Genomic DNA, 21,757 nt, shown 5'->3' with positions numbered 1-21,757 from the left:
ATTACCAAGCCTGACCACTGGCACAGCAGAAGTCTGAATTAATTCAAGAAACAGTCACTTCTGGAGTTAAAATAGTATGCTTTCCTAAAGGAGATACTTCCATCCAAGAAGGAATCAATTCCACTGTTCAAGCAAGAAGTAATTTGGAACAAAGCCAGTGGCCTAAGTTAGGCCCAGTGTTTTAATAAAATTAAAAAATCAAGCACAATTTTTTGGGAGATTGCATGTTAGTTATCTGCTGAAATCTAAACCAACATATCAACACTCTTGCTAAAATTTAAATTAACAAAAAGCCTCTTACTCTTAAATTAGTTTTATGAAATTATTGAAGGAAGACAATTACAAAGAGAAGACCACCTGACATTCTGCCAGCACACAGCTCATATATGCAATTGCAGATACCTGCCAGATCACAATGCAAATGAACTGCTTATATATATGTGATATATATATATATGCTTGTATATACAACACAATATATATGAGATATGCTTGTATATGTAACAGAAGCCTGAAGAAAGATGGGACAGTCCACTATTTTAAGACTACATTGACTGTTTAGGTTCTGTAGTACCAGGAAAAACTCTGCTACTGGAAAATACTTTAAAGAGAGAATAATTTTAAACTATAGAAATATGTTTTTTAAATAAAAAAGCTTTCAAAATTTCTGATATTATAGGGATTTTTAAACTCTAATATATCCAAAATTAAGAACATATGTAGAAACAGTTAGAAATCCACAGAAAATAACTCTCTGAAGGACAAACTCTCTGTCTACATATTTCAGCTGTTAACTAATCCCGTTTAGCTTGTGATATGCCATGGAAAGACTATGAATGTGCTCAGAAGAGGATAGCATGATTTAAAATAGGAAGTAAGCTTTGTGAGTCTACTACTCCCCTGGGATGCCATGAAGCTGTAAGTGCAGAGCAAGAAATAATACAAGCATACAAAAGAGATTTAGAATTCGGGACTGGATTTGAAGTTTGACAATGAATTTGCAGTGAGAATGTTTATGAAAAAGCCAGACTATATTAAAAACAATTAAGGATAGCAAAATCTAGCTTTATGCAAGCCAAATACTCCTTCAGTTAGTGAGCAGTCCCATAGCAATCAAAGGAGAAGCACTGAAGTAATACAACCATGAATACAGGAGGCCCTTAAACACCACGCAGTTCAGCAAAGCAGCAAAGGATAACTGCCAACCCTACAGGTTTTGATAGAGAGCATCCTCTTTTATCAGTCACCTACTTTTTTTTAATACACTTGTACTAACTGTATATCAAATGATAAAATTAGCAAGTTTGAAAGTGTCTGTGCCACAAGTGTCTCATTCATAAACCGTGCCACAGCCAGGAAGTGAGTTGTTTGCTGTGCTGATGCCCTTCCTTCCTGAACAAATAAGGCAACCAGGTAAAAGGACACAACAGCAACATAATGCACTCACTACGTATCTGACAACACAAGGGGACAGCAGCTCTCATGCTAAGGACTCTCACTGCTAGACAAGCTAAAGTCATCCTTTTTTTGTGCACTGAGGTAAGTTGGCAGCTTTGGATGCAAGGATGGAGCCTAGCACACTGCCTTCACCCTAAACTTTTTTTTTTTTTTTGGACTGGCATTTAGAACAAGAGGACTCACAGCTCAGAAAAAACAGGTATTACAAATGCCCCTGCACAGGCTGAGTAATGCTGACCCCAGCCCCCGGGTGCATGATGCTTTCACACCACAGAAAAACCCATGTAACCTCTGTATGGCCATATCCCTGCTAGAGCAAAGAGGAAGCAAAGCAAACCCAAGAAATATTGCCTACATTCAGGGCCTTCCAGTTTGACTTTGTGTAAAGTCAAGGAAGAAATGATCTTGATCTTTAGCCTCAAATTCCCGCAACACTTTCCACACTTGTAACATACACCCAAGAACAAATAAGAAAATGTGCACCTAACCTGGCACACGGAAGTCATGGACAGTTTGCCCATTGGCAAAAACACTGACAGCTGGAGTTGGGAAGAACAGGAGAAGCAGCTGAACAAACTGGCTGAACAGACTGGTAAGAGCTTCCTGCTGAACTTCACTGCTACTGAAAATGATGTAGAACATATCAGAGCTTCATCCAAGAGACTAGTGTACTTGCTCCACCAGCCCCCAGACTGGAAGCTGCGTGCCACTGTTTGCAGTCTCACCTCCTCTAGTGTACAACACCAGACAATGGCAACCTCCCTGAGCATATATCCACAGCTCACATTTCTGCTACTAGAAGATAAATCCCTAGCTCTACAAACCCAAGGTAAATTTGTGAAGAGAAACAGTTCAAACAGTAACTCATTTAACAGTCACAGATTTGAAGTTGTGTTTCTTTTCAAACCATACACTGAATAGAATGCAGCTATATTAACTCCTGAAGATCTATGGAATAGTTTTAAGCTATAATAAAATTAGAAATAGAAGCGTTTGACACTTATCTCACCATCACTGTGAAAAGCTCTCTACAACTGCTCTCCGTTAACACAGAAGTACACTCTCTGTAGACTCCACTTACATTTAAAAGATAGGAACAGCTACGTACCTGGGCTTATGAAACACTGGAACCACAACTGGCTCTGTAAATTGCACCTTGGCTATCTTGAAAGAATTATTTCCCAAACTCTTTACTAAACTGCAGTTGAGCCTGCACTCATGTAAATGTGAAAAGTATCTCCAACATGCTGATACCATAACAGTATCAAATATACCCAGACAGTAATGAAAATTTAATTAACCTGTGTTCTGATAGCCTTTCATTCTTACCCACCATCTCTACAGAAACTAACAAAGCCAATGCAAAGGTCAGTTTCCTACTTTGTAATGTGAAGCAGTTCTCAGTAGTTCATGAGGAGACACACAAATACTGACTTTCACTCAGAAATACTGAGAGCAAACTGCAGTCTACTGCTGGAAATCCCATCCATATCTGACGATTCACCTGGGGGGACTAGAGGACCGTGAAACAAAGCATATTAAAAAGACTTTTTAAAATGTATTTTTAATACATCTTACCTGAAGCTTTGCTAGCTGAGCTGTGCGAGATACTATTTTATTGTAGGGATCAATGATTTTGGCTCTAATTCTAAAAATAAAAAGAGAAGTTTATTTGTGGAAGTATTAATAAGTACATAACAGAACAATTAAGAATTTAGGCTTTCTAATCACATCATGAATGGCATACCTATCAACAGTACTTTGTAGAGCACCAATTCTAGTCTGCATCATTTGGAGGACACCTGCAAAATAAAGCAGATGTTTTAAACATAACACATCAATTATAGAAAGAACTATTCCTCAAATTACATCTCCTGCAGACTACTTCTACATAAAAAAGAGCAGTTTCACCCTTCACAATAAAATATTCAAAGAGATTGAAATGAATGAGACACACGATATTTGGAAATAAACTGAGCAGGTAATCAGTGAACTACTGAATGTCATGGAAAAATTTACTGGTACAGAACAAAAACCTACAGAAGATATATTGCTCTGAAATTCATCATATGATAAGTTTCAAATAATATTTAGAGGAGATTGCTTTCTAAGAGAATGATGATCAAGATGCTGTTCAAAGGCATATAACCTGATACAAACAGCAGAACGTGATATAAAAAAATGCCACAACTTGTTTAACAAAGGAACTAGACAGTTCAGAGAAACTGAAAAGATAAGCAATTCTATTTCAAGATTTTCTTCCTGTGCATAAGCATCTTGAGCAAAAAAGTAAGGTATCGATGTCATTGTGAGAACATCTAATTCAGCTTACAAACAGAGCAAACTACCCTAATCGTGTCTGCTCCAGATGAATTTGGAAAAGCAGCACAAAGAAAACCCACAAGCACGGTTTTCTTTTCTTCCTAAATTGCAAACAAAGCAGTCAAGGGTAGCAGTCATTTTTACAATGTGGAATCAGCCTGCTGAGAATTTAATTAAGTTACGCAAACCCAGACCTATGAAATTATTTTTGTTTCAGTTATTGTAAGCACTCTCAAACATCCTACGTTTTTGTAAAGCCCTGTTTACAAGCTTGTCTGCATCAAATCGGACAGAACTACAATAAGATAAAAAAAGACAAAAGATAAACAAAATTACTGCTAATAGCGTTTTATTCAGTTTGTTCTGTACTGGAACTGTATTTCGTCTGTATTGTATAAATATGCCTACTCCCATATTCTCTGTATTTCAAATCTATTAATTTGGCCATTGTGAGATTCGGGGGTCTTCTGACATCTGTAGATGGAAGGACAGCCACGCAATTCTCACACACCAGAAGATGAAGATATAATAGGATCAATTCTCCACTCTACATTGAAACGAGGCACAGTGAAGTAACATTGCTTGCTACATGCCTGGTGTATGCTCTTTAGCAATACAACAGTACCTCCTGCCAGAAGACATTATTAGGATGGATGAAAAGGTAATCTACCCTCTGCATCTGGTGTATAAGATACAGGATGATACTATCTAGCCCATCTTCAGCTAACACAGGATTCAATATACCTGTTCAGCTATCTATAGAAACGGAACCAAAAAAAAGAGTATTTATCCGTGTATAGATTAACAAAGTGAACAGACCTAAAAAAAAAAAAAAAAAATCCCCAGCAATTTACTCAGTAAGTTGGGCAGAGTAAAGGTTTTGCAAATATCATGTTTGCTTGCACAAAACTGTTGTTTCTACTAATGTTTCAAGTGTCTATAAATCTCAGGATTAGAACTCTCCTATATTTCTCTTTCCCTCACACATGGTAGAGTCCTTTTAAGGAGAACTCTACGTTAATGAAAAAAATAATGAATTTTTTGGCAGATTAGATTTTATTTTTACTTTTGGTTATCATCTGTAAAAAATCTGTTACTTACCACACCTGACCTATAGAATTGTTTTATAAATGAACAGCTGTTTTTGAAATACTTCAGTCTTTCCTCAGAGCAATTTTAGGTAGGAATGCCTTCAAAAACAGAAACGATTTCTGAACACTCAGGTCCACTGAGCACAAATTGATGAAGATTGTGACTGGAAGACATTGATCCATTAGACAGATGTAGATGTCGACTATAGATTCTTATCTTATTTGGAGGATGAACAAAGATTCCAGACTTCCTATGCTTTAATTTCCAACTGTTTAAAAAACTATTTGCTAGATTAAATAAGCATTTCTCTATTTTTATATCTACATATAAATGTCAAAAATTGAATACCATGTCCAACAATTTCCAGTTGCTCACTGGTACTACAAGTGTCAGCAACCAGAAACTCTCTGGTTATGCTAAAACCTGAAAGCAGATGATGAGACAAAGACAAGTTACTCTGCAAGCTGCAGAATATAGGTGGGGAAGAGAATATGCTTGGATCTCATCATGTAAATTAGCATGTTATAGAAGTAAATACCTTTCTGGGAAAGAAAAAAAAAAACACACACACACCCACAAGATCATACAAAGTTCCCAAGTGTCAAAGAGCAGAGCAGAATGACAGGTCTAATGAGCTTCTGGCAGATTCGTATTCTGCAACCATTTTTCTGTACAGATTCCATGGTTCTCAAGCAAAGCCTTTACAAGCCAGCAATTTATATTAAAAGCATGAACTCAAATAGTGGAATAAAACACAAAAAAAAAATGCATTTAATTTACTAGTTTCCTACTAGGAAAAAATCATCTCAGTGCAGTGAAGATCATGTGTTAAAGCCTCTTCGCTTAAGACTTCTAAGCTATGCGACACACGCATATGCAGCATTTACAAACATGGTATTTATGGCAATAGATACTGCAATGAATTAGATTAATTTAGAAAAAATATATATTAAAAGGCCAAAAAGACTTGATTGCTAAAGTTACTCAGAACTGATTATCAAGATACTTTTTCCTATTAAGTAGTTATTGCAGGGGACTATCAGTCAAATCTTCTCCCTGGAGCTCCATCTGCTGACATAAAAAAAAAAAAACACTGCCACATTACTTCTCAGAAGTAAGATCTGTAGCTACAAAAAACAAAGTGGACAGTGAATGATGTTCCCTGTGCACATGTTAAAACTGCTTCCTCACTCATAATAAATAGCAAGTAAGGTCACTGTTCCTACCTTCCAGGGATTCAATTCCAGTTGCTTGAGCCAACAGGTCTTCATGTCTTGCAACAACCTTTAAAAAATTTTGAAAAAAAAAAAGAGAGAAATGAGAAATCACAATAGAGGAATGCATGGAGATATGCACCTGAGAGGGATATTAAAATATCATAGTCTTCCTACATTAAGGAGACACAGGAAAAAGCAGCCACACCTTAAAGACAAAAGGGTTTTCAAAACACATTTTACTTCACAAAAATAGTAAGCTCAGAATGGGAAGAGGGACAGTTATTGCAGCATAGCTTACATATTAAGTCAGCAGAGCAATCATGTTTCAACACACCATCACATAAAATAATTATAAATGTAAGCTTACTAATCACACAGTAATTACATATTTTTAATATTTTAATTTCTATTTATGAAAGTTAAAAACTAATTCCTAAAGAATTTACCAATGAGGGGGAGCAGTTTTTCAAACCACACACAAATTTAACATGTACTCTCACGGAAAGGTCAACAGTTTTGTTGTGTCTGTGTGGATTTTCCAAACTGTCTTTGATTATCCAAACTCAAGAGCCTTTCTGAAGGTGTGGAGGTGTGTAAGCATAGGTTACGTTGCCCAGCTAAAGGTGAGGATTAGGGCCTAGGATACGCTCCAGCACAGGATGAAAGGGTGCAAGACAAATCATTCACTGTCTTCTCGCAGTCATCATGCCAAAACACTGAAAAGCTTTTCTGATAGCTGACAGGATTAATTTGAAAGAATTAGGGAGCATCCTTAAGAAGAGCAGTGGAATCTCTATGCATATGGAAACTGAGTAGAGAAACAAAACAAAACCAAACAGTGTACAGCTTCTTCATAGGGGTATGGTGGGCTTACTGAGTTAGGTATCAGACTCACTACTCTTTTTGCTGCAAGTTGTATTTTCAGTTAGTTAGTGTTTGCACAGTTAACTGGGCAATTTCAGAAGCAACAAGACCATAAGACTACTCGGCGTTTAATCAGTTTATATCAACCACCCCAGAGCAGCAGGCATGCTTTAAACTTACTTGTAAATGAAGCTCTTTATCCAGCTGACTAATACCTTGGGCGAGTTTTGCTAGTTGCTCAGCTATCACAGCCTGATGGATGGACTGCGAAGTGTAAGCTTTCACATCAAAGTCTTCTCTGAAGAAGTCAGCATAACATTCTGAAAGAGATTTAGATGTTATCTCCGTGCTTCAAACCAGCAATACTTGTGGACGTACAGCATACATCTCGCAGCACACAGACCTCTCCTCAGTTTCTCCAGATGTGACAGCATGCGGCCTCGCATAATAAGTGTGACACTGACTTGAGAAGAGACTACAAGCAAGAGAAACATGCTTGGAGATGATGCCTGTTTTGTTGTCTGTTTTTGTAAATGGTGAAAAAGAGCACACGTTCCTTTAATCCCCCCTTTTTTCTTGAAAAGGCACTGACACCTTCCAACTTTTCAGACGTAACCAGGGTGAGGCTGCAGAGGCTGGACCCAGAACCAGCACACAGCAGCCCCCACTGGGACCGAAAGCAGCCAAACACCCAACTTCACGAAGCGTACCGCGCCTGATAATGGCGTTAATTTACTATGCTAAATTAAGAAATGATGCCGCAGGGGTGGTTTTTAACGAAGCGAGACTTTGCACGGTGACTCCCCGGTGGTATTACCAAGAGGAGCAGGGGAACACGGGCAAGGCACCGGGCAGGCAGGGACAGGGAGCAGGAGCAGGAGCAGGAAGAGGCACAGGGGCAGGAACAGGGCTAAGAACAGGGGGCAGAGGCCGGTCTCTGCCATGCAGGCAGCACCCCAGGCACCGGGCAGCCCCACTTTCCCCTCCCGATCCCCGAACCGGACCCCTGAGGCAGCAGCGGGGGTCCCAGGGACACAACGTGGCGCCTCCGTCCCCACAGCCCCGTCCCCCCCGGGCTCACCGTCGGCCAGCAGCTCGGCCAGGGCCGGGGCGGGGAGCGGGGCCGCTCCGGCCGCCTCCTCCTCCTCCATGCTGGCAGGTGCCGGCGGCCCCGCGTCACTCCCGGGCGGCGGCGCAGGGCGATGATGGCGAAGGAGAGCGACGGGAGCGGAGCGGAGCCGAGCGGGGCCGTCCCACCGGCAGCTGCCGGAGTGTGGGGAGCGGAGCCGGGCTCCGCCGAGCCGGGCTGGGCTGGGCAGCCCCTCGGAGCCGCCCCCACCCCGCGGACCCCGGCCCCGGGGTTTTGTGTTTTTTTTTTTTCCAGATGCCGGACGGGTTGGTGGGGATAGATGAGTGGGGACGGCGAGGGAATTAAAGGATGCCCGGGGAAGGAGCCCGGGGAGTTGTTTCGGGCTGGGCGCCTTGTGAAGATCTGTGCCCCCATGGTGCGCTACTCGAAGTAAGTGACTGGCCTGGCAGCTGCCCGCACAGCGTGACTGCGCTCAAAAAGCTGCTCCTGACTGTAAAAACAGGGAGGGTTTCCCCACAAGTCCTGTGAGGAGCGGCTGAGGGCACTGGGGGTGTTTGGTCCAGAGCAGAGGAGGCTCAGGGCAGACCTTATTGCTCTCTGCAGCTACCTGAAGGGAAGGTGTGGGGAGCTGGGGGTCGGCCTCTTCTCACAGGGAACTGGTGACAGGACCAGAGGGAATGGCCTCGAGTTGTGCCAGGGGAGGTTCAGGCTGGCAATGAGGAGCCATTTCTGCTCAGAAAGAGCAGTCAGGCACTGGGACGGGTTGCCCAGGGAGGTGGTGGAGTCACCGTCCCTGGGGGTGTTCAAGGAGAGGTTGGACGTGGTGCTTGGGGACATGGGTTAGTGGTGGCATTGGTGGCAGGGGGTGGTTGGACCAGGTGATCTCGGAGGGCTTCTCCAACCCTACCGATTCCATGATTCTCCTGCGACTGTTTAAGCTTGCCATAGACATGGGACATGTTTGTCTTACAGTTTTACAGCCCCATGGCATTGCATGTAAGGACAGCGATTTACAGTAGCTAATCAGAGAAATGTCATTACAATTTGTTGTTAATTTTCATGTGTCTGCAGGTTGGCTTTCAGAACCTTGGTTAGAAAATACAGCTGCGACTTGTGTTATACACCAATGATAGTGGCCGCTGATTTTGTGAGATCCGCAAAAGCAAGAGACAGCGAATTCACAACAAATAAAGGTATTCTTTTACAATAAGTCATTATCTTTTCAGAATACGTTATCTAGCGATAAACCAAACTGGCCAAGCAAATTAAGTCTATCTCGCAGGTTGACATGCATAACAATTTAAGGATACTATATATGAATTATTTAGAATTTTGCTGTGGTTTTACAATCAGAGTAGGTACATTCCAGTGATAATGTTTCAAGTGAAGTAATAGAAAACCGTGTCTTCACCTGAAAAGCAGGGCCTACAAACTGATTTAAGTGTGTGGTGGGTTGACCTTTTCCAGCAGCTATGCACGCACACAGGTGTAAAGTAAAGTAAAGTAAGTAAATTTCATGATTTTATCACTGACCATTTACTACAGTACATTATTCAAGTGCAGCAAGTCAGCTGTAGAGAAAAGTCACATGGGGAAGCACAGGTAGACCCTTACTAGTAGAGTTCAACTGGAAAGAAAGCTTGGATAATTTTTTTGTGTGTAAAAATAGATTAATAAGAACATAATTTACACTATATATGGCTCAAAGGTCTACAGACTAAGGTCCTCCTGCATTTACTTAAGCTTTTGATCTTCACAGTGTCCCATGGCATTGAAGTTCCACAGGTTAGCTTTGTAGTGCCTTTCGAGGTGTAAGGGGATGGGGAGCGAGAGGAATTTCTCCTTTCTGCTGTAATGTTGTTGCCTGTTAACAGAGGTTACAGAATTAAGTGTTCTAATGTTATAAACAATATATTTTCCCTCCTCACCTCTTTCACATTTGCCTTAGTTTTATAAGTCTCCAAAACCATTCTGCCTCTGACATCTTTGCCAATATTACAGTATTTACATCATCATTTATGCTTTTAACCTGTTGCTTCACAACAGGTTGTGAAATTTTACTGTGGTTATGTTTAACTTCCTGGCTGTTTGTTTGAGGATTTGTCTTCTAATTAGCAGGGTAGGTTCAGAGCCTACAGTTACTATTTCTGGTTTTCATTTGATATGGCACTGACATTTCCTTGTTGTGTATTTCTAAAATAGAGGTTTATCATCCCTGTGGCTGCTACTAAAAGATTAACTATGGCTCGTATTATTACTTAATAGTCAGCCAAAAAAAACTAGGAGCATGAGATTATGGATGGTAGTGTTACTTAGGGACATGGTTTAGTGGGTGACATTGGTGGTAGGAGGACAGTTGGACTAGGCTCTTGGAGGGCTTTTCCAACCTTAATGATCCTGTGATTATTCCAATATATTAGCTGTAACAGTGTAAATCTCTTCAGCTAGAGGATTGTGTAAATGAACACTTTTGAAAATATGCAAGGGATTTTGGGGAGCTTGCTGGAGTTTTAGGTAACCTAGAGAAGTGTCTCAAATTGATTGAGAGGGTACTGCTGACCTCTCTGACTGAAGCTCAGCTACTTACAGAACTCTATATTTTCCACTGAGATGGGAAAACCTTCAGAAGCACTTGCGGTCTTATCAGTACCAGAAGTACACGTGCATTGCGCATTTGTTGGATTTTCTCTTTGGATTAATGCTCATATACTTGTGTTACCCCATTCCCCCTCCCCCATAACTGCAGCAATAGTGTATATGGAAAGGGAGCGCTAATACTGAAATATTTTTAGATGCCTTTAATGTATTGCAGTAGCTGTAAAAGAGGAGAGCCTGTTCCAAATGACCATCTGGCACTCTGCAGGGGCTTAGTAAATCACGGATAGTTCACCAGACCCGAGCTGAGGAGCACTGGCACTTTGGTTTCCCACTTGAGACAAAGCTGCAAAAGCTGCTTCTGCCTGTGTGTTCTCATTCCAGCTCTGCGTACTGCCTTGTGAACAAAACCCAGCCATGTTTGTGCAGAAGAGGACAAATGGCCTGGGATAAGGAAGGGGGAAGTTAGCGGGTTGCTTAGGGAACTAATCCTTCAGAAAGGAGCTAAACACATTTTATGCCTGCCAAGACAGACAGCGATGTCAGCACAGCAAAGGGACGGCACGCAGACAAGAAGGGGCAGGCTAGGAGGTGAAGCAGGAAGGCTACTGAAAAATAGAGAATACTCTAAACTTACTGTTCTGCTTCATTTGCTTAATAATAGAATTATTATATGGAATCGTAGAATCATTCAGGTTGGAAAAGACCTCTAAGATCATCTAGTCCAACCTTTAACCTCGTCCTGAAGTCTACCACTAAACCATGCTAAGTTCTACATCTACACTTCTTGAAGACCTCCAGGGATGGTGACTCAGCCACTTTCCTGGGCAGCCTGTTCCAATGCCACACAACCCTCTCAGTGAAGAAATTTCTCCTAATATCCAACCTAAACCTCCCCTGGTGCAACTTAAAGCCATTTTCTCTTCTCTTATCACTCGGTGCTTAGAAGAACAACCCAATCCCCACCTTGCTGTAGCCTCTGTTAAGGTAATTGTACAGCATGAAGAGGTCTCCCCTGAGTCTCCTTTTCTCCAGGCTAAACAACCCCAGCTCTCTCAGCTGCTCCTCAAAGACCCCTCACCAGCTTCGTTGCCTTTCTCTGGAGAGAGCACCTCAATGTCCTTGTAGTGAGAGGCAATAAGCTGTAGTGATATGGGCGACTTCTATATGACTTCTGTTTTCCCCTTTATAATTACCTGTCAAAATCTTTATGTTGAACAAACTGAGGCTAGATCCAGTAAAGAACTAAAATATCTATTATTAAGTGGCATTTTGGCCCCAGGTGCTTCACTTCATGTAAGGAAATTCATCTTAAGGAAATTTAAGCATCTGACCAATTTTGGTCAGAAAAAAAGTGTATGTATCAGCTGTCTAGGACACAGGTGTATATCTGAATTCCCACCTCACTTGATAGACACATATTTAGTAACCACTAAGGTTACTAAGTAGAGGTTAACTACCTCTATCCATATGTGATCCAGGGCTCACAGAACCCCAAAACGGTTGGCAGGGCCCTCTGGAGGCCAGCTGCTCCAGCTGCTCAAGCAGCAACACCCAGAGCAGGAACTGCCCAGGCCCATGTCCAGGCAGCTTCTGAAGGTCTCCAAAGAGAGAATCTCCACAGCTTCTCCAAGCAACATTTGTCAGTGCTCAGTCACCCATACAGTATTCAAAAAAAATAAATAAGTTCATACCTTCAGGAAAATGTTCAGGCAGCACGTCCTGTGTTTCAGTTTGTGCCCATTGTTTCTTGTCCTGTCACTTTTTACCACTGAAAAGAGCCTGGCTCCATCTTCTTTGTACCCTCCATTCAGTTATTTATGCACACTGATAAGATTTCGCCTGAGCTTTGTCTTTTCCAGACTGAACAGCCCTAAGTCTATCAGCCTCTTGTCAGAGATGCTCCAGCCCCTTTATCATCTCAGTGCTATTTTTCCTTTGTCAGGGTTATCCTGCCTTCAAAAAAAGCTGCCCTTCTAAAAAAACATTGGGAGTGAAGAAGATTGTTGAGTCTTTTTTAAAATAATATAATAATAATAATGATATATGGATAAGAGTACACAGATAGAAGCAGGCTTCCTTTTTCCTAGGTCTCCCTCAGCCAAGAAGTCAAAACTATGTGTCCTACGTATGCAAAGAGCACTTCAGTAGCCAAAAAATAATCTGGGGGAGAAGATATTTCCTGCTTCTCCTGCCAGAACTGGGTTATGTAGCAGTGAGGAACACCAGACTACTTTGATCAGTTGGAGGGGGAACTGGCACAAGAGAGCACAGCTGTTTGTAGTCTGTTCATCTAGTGAATATTGGGTTTATGGATTTCATACTAAACAGTCACTTGTTTTATATCCAGGACTTGTCACAGTCCTGGGAACAGAGGCTGGAAGCCACCTCATTAGTATACTCAGTTTTCTGGTTCTTTGACATCTTTTACTGAGTCTGTATTTTTTTTGGAGTATCAGTGTGATCTGTGCCTTATATCTGTGTCCCACTTCAGGAAGCTTCATTTTTTCTTCCTAGAGTTTGCTTTCAGTCTGCTTTATAACTTACTCCTGTAAGACATCGCTTCTTCATTTGTTATTGCTTTTACAAGAGTTGTTTTATGGTCTGAAGAATAGCTGAAAAAATGCTGAAATGGATTGATAGAGTGTATCTGGTTCTGCATGCGTTGTTCAGAGTTCAGTATAGCAACAGCGGGGATCAGTTGAAAAATTACATGACAGTGTAACTTGACCTATAAGATTTTATTTTAATAACAGAGGTGTAATGGGGAAAGTAATAAACAAGTTAGAGAACAGATAGATTATTAATGTTGGAGATGAAGTGGCAGTAATTATGTCTTTATTCATTTTGCTTTTAATGTTTAGCTGTTCTCAGTCTAAGAACATCCAAGTACGATACACAGTCTGACAGAACAACAGTTGAATTATTCTCCCATTGTTACTTTCTGAATAGACTGAATTAATAATGCTGCTTTTAAACTGATTATTGGTTTTGACAAGAAATTATCAATTGTAAACAAGCATGTATTTCTTAGAATTTTAAGAAAGTTAAACACTAACATTTAAATAATAAAACATTCAAAATACAGATTTGATTTTTCCTTTTCTTTTTTTTCCTTTTTTAATCTCTAAATATCTTTCCACTGGAGTAGGTGATAATCCATTGATCGTTCAATTTGCTGCTAAAGAGGCGCAGGTTTTATGTGATGCTGCCCGTATCGTCTGTCCTTTTGCAGATGGAATAGACTTAAACTGTGGCTGTCCTCAGAGGTAAAGTTATGGGGGGAAAAAGGGTGTAAATATGGTAAAATAATTTGAGAAATAAAGGATGCTTGAAAATAGACTTGGAGATTGAAACAGCTTTTTGACCTGTGAGTTAGAAATGTGTGTGGCTAAATAATTGTTCTGAATGTTCTGAGATGCCAGTCGCCGTGGTGAGACTGGGAAAACCAGGAGTTTCCCAACTTCAGCTTTTTTCATTTCTGACACATTGAGTGTTGGCTTAGAAGTCAAGTGTCCGTGACTATTTAATAGCTGTTAAATAGGCATTACTAATGCCACCCTGCAGCATTTGACCTCCCCGAAAAAGAAAAAGAGCTTTGCTGCAAGTAATTTGCAGAGTGTTTTGAGAAACAATGCAGCAGTTCCCAAAATACCAAGGCAAGTCCCTGACGTGTCAGACTTCAGCAATTGAAGGATAGTCTCTAAAATATAATTACATGTATTATATTATTCAGGAAGTGCTGAACAGAATTCCCTCCATCTTTCATTAGGTTTATAAATGCAGTGAATTAGTGATCTACTTCTCACTTAAATTGATAAAGATTTTGTCTTGGCACTGAAACAGAGTAGTAATGCACAAATGAAGATTCTCACTAACAGGTTCAGTTGAGAACCATTTATTACACGCTTGTTAGGCAGTCTTTTTGTAACTAAAACCCTCAAAAATAAACGTAAGAAAGCAAAGATAATGTAATGGTCCAAATACTTAATTTGTCTATTCTAATTAGGTTGTCTTGGCTTAAAATTACAGTATTTGAGAAAACACTTCAGAGATCTGAGACCTCCAAATGGAAGTGTATTTTTTTCTAAGCTAATTGCAACCACGTATGCCAAACTTTAACTTCTTTTTAGGACAAAAATTTATGCTTACATTTGAATCCTTTATTTCGTGTGCATGCTGGTTTCAGTATAGTAAAACTGCATACACTTGATCTGCCTATATAAGAAAAAATGGTTTAAAGAAAATAAAAGCTAAAAAAAGTGCTGCTGTTCAGTGAAAGCAAAGGTTATCCAATCAAAAATAATTGGTTTTCACTTGAGGAAAAAGATGTTATTGCATTCAGGTTCTAATTCCACTCAAGAAAATCTTCCTTTTCAATCCCAAGTCATTCTGTGTTCTGAAGAAATCCATGACCTGATGGAAGGGGAAACATCAAACTATTTCTATTATGTATGATCTAAACTGTTGTTAATTAAATATTAATTTATCTTCCTTGCAAGCCCATTTTGTGGATAGAAAATAGAACTGGAAGAGATTAGTTACTTGTCCAAAATGCTGCTAGCAGCACACAGACTGAACCAGGTTCTGAAAGCTGGTGTCACAGCGCAGATGCGTCATCAAACTACAGCCATGACTATCTCTGTTTACTTAGCCACACATTCTAAAAGCTATAAAGAAAGAAACTGATGTATTTGACTGAAATTGATCTGCATTTTTCAAGTGTAGAATACGAATGTTATTTTTCTTTTAAAGATGGGCAATGGCGGAAGGTTATGGTGCTTGCTTGATAAATAAACCAGAGCTAGTTCGAGATATGGTGAGACATGTGCGGAATCAGATTGACAGTCCTGGATTTTCAGTATCTATTAAAATAAGGTATGTCTGATGTAAGTACTATTTGTGGTACCTGGGGAAATCCTTTTAATGCTTTTCTAAAGATAAGGGAATATGTTAGGGCATATGCACCAGCACAGCCTTTGACTACTGACACAGATATCAGAGTGGCTGCCAGAATTTTCCTGCAATCCAGAAGAAGCTAAAGTACAAGTTAAATGGTTTTGGATTCCATGAAAGAAAAGCAATGCCTGGTCTATAATTGTGAGGACTGTGTGAGCTGTTACGGGCCAGAGCCACAACTGTAGTTGCTATAAAAGGCAAGATAACAAAGCTGGGAACTGGTCCCCACAGCTGCTGTAAGGACACATTCTGTTTCCCTTCATCACTTTCTAAACCTGTATAAACTGTTGATCCACTTCATCCACTACTTATCCTCACATCTCCTGTAGCTTTTGCATATTTGTTGGTTAAGTTTCAATTCGGTTTATAATCCCCTAGGAAAGGAGAATTATTATAAATCAGATTTTTTTCACAAACTTATGCAAAATAATTAAATTATTGTAGAATCTTTTGTGCACCCTTGCCTTAATCTCAATAAAATTCACCATTTATAGTTCAAAGATGTGATATAACTGGGAAATGCTAAGTTATGTAGTGATTTCAGCATTAAACGCTTATATCTTTATTAAATAAAATGTTTTTACCTTCCAACAGTAATGTTTTCTTTATTTATACTAACCTCTGGTAACTCTTCCTTATGGATGAGGGGTTTTATACAGTTCAGGTAACTTAATAGCTAGTGTTTTTATTCCTTGTAATTTTAGGATACATGAAGACTTAAAAAGAACTGTTGACCTGTGTCAAAAAGCTGAAGCAACTGGAGTCTCGTGGATTACAGTACATGGGAGAAATGTAGAAGAAAGACATCAGCCTGTACATTATGATGCAATTAAAGTAATTAAAGAAAGCGTGTCTATACCTATTGTGGCTAATGGAGACATTAAAACTTTAAAAGATGCTGAAAATGTTCATCACCTGACAGGAGCAGATGGTAAGATGAAATGCATGCTATTTTCTAAGTAAACTTACAAATTAAATTTCTAAGTATCTATTTTGGCTGTAATTAGGACCTAGCTTCAGTGCTTTTCACTCTTTGAGGAGACAAATGGAAGATGATGTTTTAGGTGCCTGATAAACTAATAAGCAGAATCGCTGTTAATCATCAAAGCATCAGAGCATAGTTATTCAAAGCCACAAATAGATTTTGGAGGTAAGCTACAAAAACTCTTTGCTTAATTATGCCATGTCATTACTGGCAGTGGAGTTCAGGAGGGACCTTCAGACATCCATTCTATCTCTTTATGGAGCTGATCATCTTTTTACAGAACAGTAAACTTGGAAACTGCTACTTCCTGCACACAGCAACTGATTTTACCTTGCCTTACTCTTCAGTAGTAAGATTCTGGGGTAAAGGATTGCCCTGCACTTACTTGGTCACAACAGATTCCTGCAGCTGTCTGTGGTTCCAAGCCAACATGCAAGTTCAGTATATACCTCGAAGAAGGGATCTGAATTTACACACTTTGAGTCATATATCCAGAGTGTAACAGGACAGAGAACAGTAGCTAGTGTCATAAGGAATCACAGACTCAGAATAATTATGCTTCTCCAGCCTCTTGTCCCCCAGTCTGGACATATAGCCAGGGTTGCCCCTTTCCAGGTGCAGAATCTGGCACTTGTTGAACTTCATATCGTTAAGATCTCTCTACCCTTAATGGAGTCAACTACTCCTCCCAATTTAGTGTCACAATCTAGGAAGAGCTCAAGTGGAAGGTTTCTTTTGACATCATTTGTATTTAGAAGTAACAACAAAAACTAGTTGCACCAAACTGCCATGCTGCTCCAGTGACTTTCTCCACAAATACAAAGCAGGAAGAAAATTTATAACAAACGCATGTTCCTGTATCCCATCTGACTTTCTTGAATAACACAAATATAAAATACCAAACTATAGATCAAAATATAATGTAGATACTAATAAATACAAACTAGAAACTTTGTGGATTTTTTTCTGTCTCATAGAGTCCTGAAAACATTTTCTTTTTTGATCATCCTATTTTGTGAGAAGAGACTAAATGTGATAGATTATATGTTGACAGTGCAGAAAAACAATCCCTTTGTTGCAGAAATACTGCAATAGAACTTGGCTGGGTTTATCTAACAATTTGGGAATATAGTTGCAAATACACTGGCTTATTCAGAAAGCAAAGATTTACCGCAGACCAAGAACCCTGAGATCTCTATAACTGAGCAAGTGAGCTGTTAATGGAAGAATGATTCTAGGTCAGTGCGTCAGCTGAGTTGCACTAAAAATAACTTAAGCATTTTACTACTCTTGTGTCTTTCCATCATAATTTTGTGTTAAGAAGATGGGCTTATATGTGTGTAATGAATAAAAACAAAATACTTTTTAATGCTTTTTAAAAAGTAGGGAAGAAAGGTTTCTGTGTCTTGTGTTTTGCTTCAGAATTTCTGTAAGCATATGTCAGGTGATGTAGGTACTATGGGGCTTGGGTTGTTAAACTGGTTGCTTTGGTTTAAATATATAATACTCATCCCTGTTGTTCTCCCAGTAGTTGTCCTAATGTTTGCTATAAAATGGGTGCTATAAAAAAAATGTTAAATTTAACTGTAATGTAACTTGTTTAATTTGCAATTTCAAGGTGTAATGGTGGCTCGGGGACTCTTGGCGAATCCGGCAATGTTTGCAGGATATGAAGAAACACCTTTGAAGTGCATCCAGGACTGGATTAACATTGCTCTTGAGCATGGAACTCCTTTTACGTGTTTCCACCACCACTTAATGTACATGATGGAACGGATAACTTCAAAACAAGAAAAAAAAGTTTTTAATGTTTTATCAAGTACCTCAGCAGTTCTAGATTATCTGAATGATCATTATGGCGTGTGCTAACCGGAAGTATTTTAGTTGTATGTAAACTTGTATTTTGCAATTGCTGATACATTCTTACAGTTTTATTTGGGCTTCTATTTATTAGCCAAATTCATAACCATGTAAATATTTTTCAATACAGTTTAACATGATCAGGCTGATAATTTATATTTTTAGTATTTTTATATCATATTTCACTCCATATTCCACAAATGTATAATTCTATTTACAATACATGACTGTACAGAGAACTGACTATTGTTAAGACTCCGGTAATTTAATTTTTCACCAGACAATTGCTTACAGCAATATGTTAGCAAACCTAAGGCTTTTTTAAAGTGAAACTTCTTAAAATCAGGACTGCTCATAAGTAATACCAAGATTTTCAGACCAAAAGAATCCAAAGAGAGCAATTATAGAAATATTTGCTTTAACTGACATAAGATGTGCTTTTAACTTTGAGTAGACTTTTCAAGCTAAAAGACTGTGAGACCTTGAAGCCCAATGTAGTACCCTCCCAAATTAGATGTTCCTTTTGCAATCTAAAACTTTCCAAACTTATTTATAACTCTGAAAAATTCTATACTTCCATGCAGTGAAAGAAACCTGCAATGCATATAAAATGACAGAAAGAAGGAAAGAATAAAATGAAGAGATAACTTAAACTAAGTACTGACGTAGCTGAATCTAGAATACAAGACCTGAAAGTTCAATGTAACCACATACGGTATTGGTTATCTACTATATAGTAATCATATAAAAGATTAAAGCAATCATCTACCAAACCAGAACTTTATAGGTCAAAGAAAAGCTGACAGATTCTCCCAGTGGGGCTCCTACATCCTTTCTGCCTGCAGGCATGTTGCTTATCAAAGCATGACGGCCACTTGGCTTTGGATCTTTGTATAGGAGAAGAACAGTGAAAATTAGAACAAGATAATAACATTGCACACCAGCTGCATTTGTTCTGCAGAGGAAATTTCACAAATCTGTGCAGTACAATTATTTGTAATCAGATAATTTGTTTCCTTTCTGTGTTTACACTGAAATTCATACAAAAATTTTCTTCGTTTTATTACTCAAGTACTTCCATGAATATACAAGTGAATAGTTCTGAATTTTCTTAATAAATTACTTGTTTTCATATACAATAGTAATTTGTTTATTGCACTGTAAACTATGACAACATGGCAGAGGGTGTGTGTTGCTTTTTATGCCATTTCCCAAATCCTTTGTACAGATAGCTAAGTTCTCACATGTTTTTTATGCAGTGGCATAAAGGACTGGTTCATTTTTCATAGAGAATATGCACTGAATTAGGTATACAACATTTGAAAGGCATGACATGAGTCATCAAGTCTAGTGCACTGTTCAGGACAGCAAAGTTACATAGCTCTTCTGATACAGTCATCCTACTGATGTGTTAGCACATGAAAAACCACAGACATGCTTTGCAGTCCTGGGGTAATTGAGACAATCTCTTTCAACCTTTCTTGGCATGTTAGGTTCTCCATTCCTTCAGCCAACTACTTTCTTCATTCTTCTGGCTTGTTAAGTTCTCATGGCAGTGAGATGAGCAGAATTACATACAGTATTCCAGGTGACATGCCAGTGGTGTCTTCTACAACGACATTAATACTTCACTTTCTAATGCCTTGCTTTTCTTTAACTAATGTATCTCTGAGCCTTCACATGTAATTTATGAGGTCCCAACTTTACAGCAGATCTTACTACCTAACTGCATGACATTGTATTTTGTACTGCTGAATTTCCAGTCTCATGTTCATCCTACTATAGTGTCATTCTCAGTTCTGAAATTGTCTCAAGCCTTCTGCATCAAAATTAAAAAGTAAAGCTACACAACTGACTTGTATAGGAAAGGGATTCTTGGAAGTACTAATCAAGTCCTGCGTTAGCACTTAATATTTTTATGATTTGGCAAACAAATTACCATTTGCCGTGAAATGCCCTGTAAGCCACAAGGAGCAAAGTTATTTAGTATAATCAAATAACACAAATGCAGGACTTATTAGTGGGGAAATGGAATATTAGAAGACTTGAAATACCTTTGACCTATTTAGGAACTGAATACATGATGATTTTGAAGACAGCAGTTGTTGTGCCTGTGTGATATCAATCATAGAGACTTCTGCCTGAAGTACAGTTAATATACTTAGTAATTAAGGAGTGCTTGATCTGGCCAATTATGCGTCATAATACTTGATGGAAGTTTATCATCCCTTTTTGTAGGTGAAATGAATGGTTGATAGTTGATTTGTATGCCTCCTTCCTCCTACCAATTTTGTCTGCATCTGAACACATTTCACTGTGTTGACAGAATAAACTGCAAAATTTGAGTCTTAAAGCCATATTTCAAACAGCCTATACTGTTTATATATACATAAATTGCTAAGATACCCCTGTGGCAGTTAGTTATTTACACTCCAGTTTTGTTTTAGTGTGTTTTTTATATCTTATTATAAGCCTTTTGAATATGGGAAAACTATGAGTTTAAAGTCATCAGGTGTATTCCTTCCCAGCTTATGTTATTTGTAACACAATCAGGTACTCAGTTTTCCATTTTCTACCAGCTTTTCAGTTTTCAAAAAGTTACTCTGTTCCTCAGCTACTTTGGATCTCATCCCAGGTTAGTGGGAACACTCAGCAGTTGCAGTCAAAGCACACACAGCAGTTACCTTTCAGAGATCTTACAGAGCCCCTGAAGTGAAAAAGCAGACTCAGACCTTCTGGCAGGGAGGGTGTGCAAGTGTATGCAGCTGGGCTACTGGGAGGGCAGCCTACAGTGCTAGTACGAGGTGAGTAAGCAGCTCAGAAATGGAAACTGCTCTGGAATTAAAGGAGAGAAACTCTTTAATAACATTTTAACAGCTTCAATAAAGCATAATGGCTGTAGGCCAATAGCTAAAATGTAATAACCAGGACATATTAAGAGGTTACGTTTTGTCAGTGCTTCTGATTACATGTTTATGAAAACATGTTAGAAATACTTCTTAAAATGCAGGCTGTTTCCGTAGTGTAGATTGGATTGAAATGGCTGGTTTTATTACTGTCCGATATTTGCTATGGATAAGCAATTATTTGGGATATAACCTTTCATCCAGACATTACTTGGCAGCAACTAGGAAAACATTAACACGCTGACACAATCCCCAAGCCACAGACCTGGGAAAATTTAAATGGAAGTGATTTCACATTGAGAGCAGCTGTAAGCAACTGCTAGGAACTGTATATACAAACACTTCCTGACCTATTTCACTTACAATAGATTAGAGAAACAAAGAGCTAATACTCACACTATTTGACATA

General features: G+C 39.1%; 2 protein-coding genes across 3 annotated transcripts in view; one reads left to right on the top strand and one right to left on the bottom strand.

Annotated features, from left to right (window-relative positions):
- The window catches only part of COG5 (component of oligomeric golgi complex 5), a 180,265-nt gene extending 172,101 nt beyond the window's left edge, over positions 1 to 8,164 (bottom strand). Inside the window, exons 1-5 of the mRNA XM_068669755.1 lie at positions 8,035 to 8,164; positions 7,134 to 7,273; positions 6,099 to 6,156; positions 3,206 to 3,260; positions 3,037 to 3,106 (exon numbers count right to left, since the gene is read on the bottom strand). Coding sequence (XP_068525856.1) covers positions 3,037 to 3,106; positions 3,206 to 3,260; positions 6,099 to 6,156; positions 7,134 to 7,273; positions 8,035 to 8,104 — 393 coding nt within the window. The 5' untranslated portion in view covers positions 8,105 to 8,164. The remainder of the gene's footprint in view (positions 1 to 3,036; positions 3,107 to 3,205; positions 3,261 to 6,098; positions 6,157 to 7,133; positions 7,274 to 8,034) is intronic.
- A 169-nt stretch (positions 8,165 to 8,333) lies between these two features.
- DUS4L (dihydrouridine synthase 4 like) overlaps positions 8,334 to 21,757 on the top strand; it is a 39,530-nt gene continuing 26,106 nt past the window's right edge. The window contains exons 1-6 of one of the 2 annotated variants that reach the window (XM_068669769.1): positions 8,334 to 8,472; positions 9,115 to 9,236; positions 13,790 to 13,907; positions 15,394 to 15,516; positions 16,302 to 16,528; positions 18,201 to 19,581. In XM_068669769.1, the coding sequence (XP_068525870.1) occupies positions 8,363 to 8,472; positions 9,115 to 9,236; positions 13,790 to 13,907; positions 15,394 to 15,516; positions 16,302 to 16,528; positions 18,201 to 18,451 (951 nt within the window). In that variant the 5' untranslated portion in view covers positions 8,334 to 8,362 and the 3' untranslated portion in view covers positions 18,452 to 19,581. Of the gene's footprint in view, positions 8,473 to 9,114; positions 9,237 to 13,789; positions 13,908 to 15,393; positions 15,517 to 16,301; positions 16,529 to 18,200; positions 19,582 to 21,757 lie in introns of those variants that run through there. The other variant, XM_068669770.1, reaches the window with a different exon arrangement.

This window comes from Anas acuta, chromosome 1, assembly GCF_963932015.1.
Source record: "Anas acuta chromosome 1, bAnaAcu1.1, whole genome shotgun sequence".
Lineage (NCBI taxonomy): Eukaryota > Metazoa > Chordata > Aves > Anseriformes > Anatidae > Anas > Anas acuta.
The sequence above is the reverse complement of the archived record's forward strand: the minus strand, read 5'-3'. Positions and strand labels throughout refer to the sequence as shown.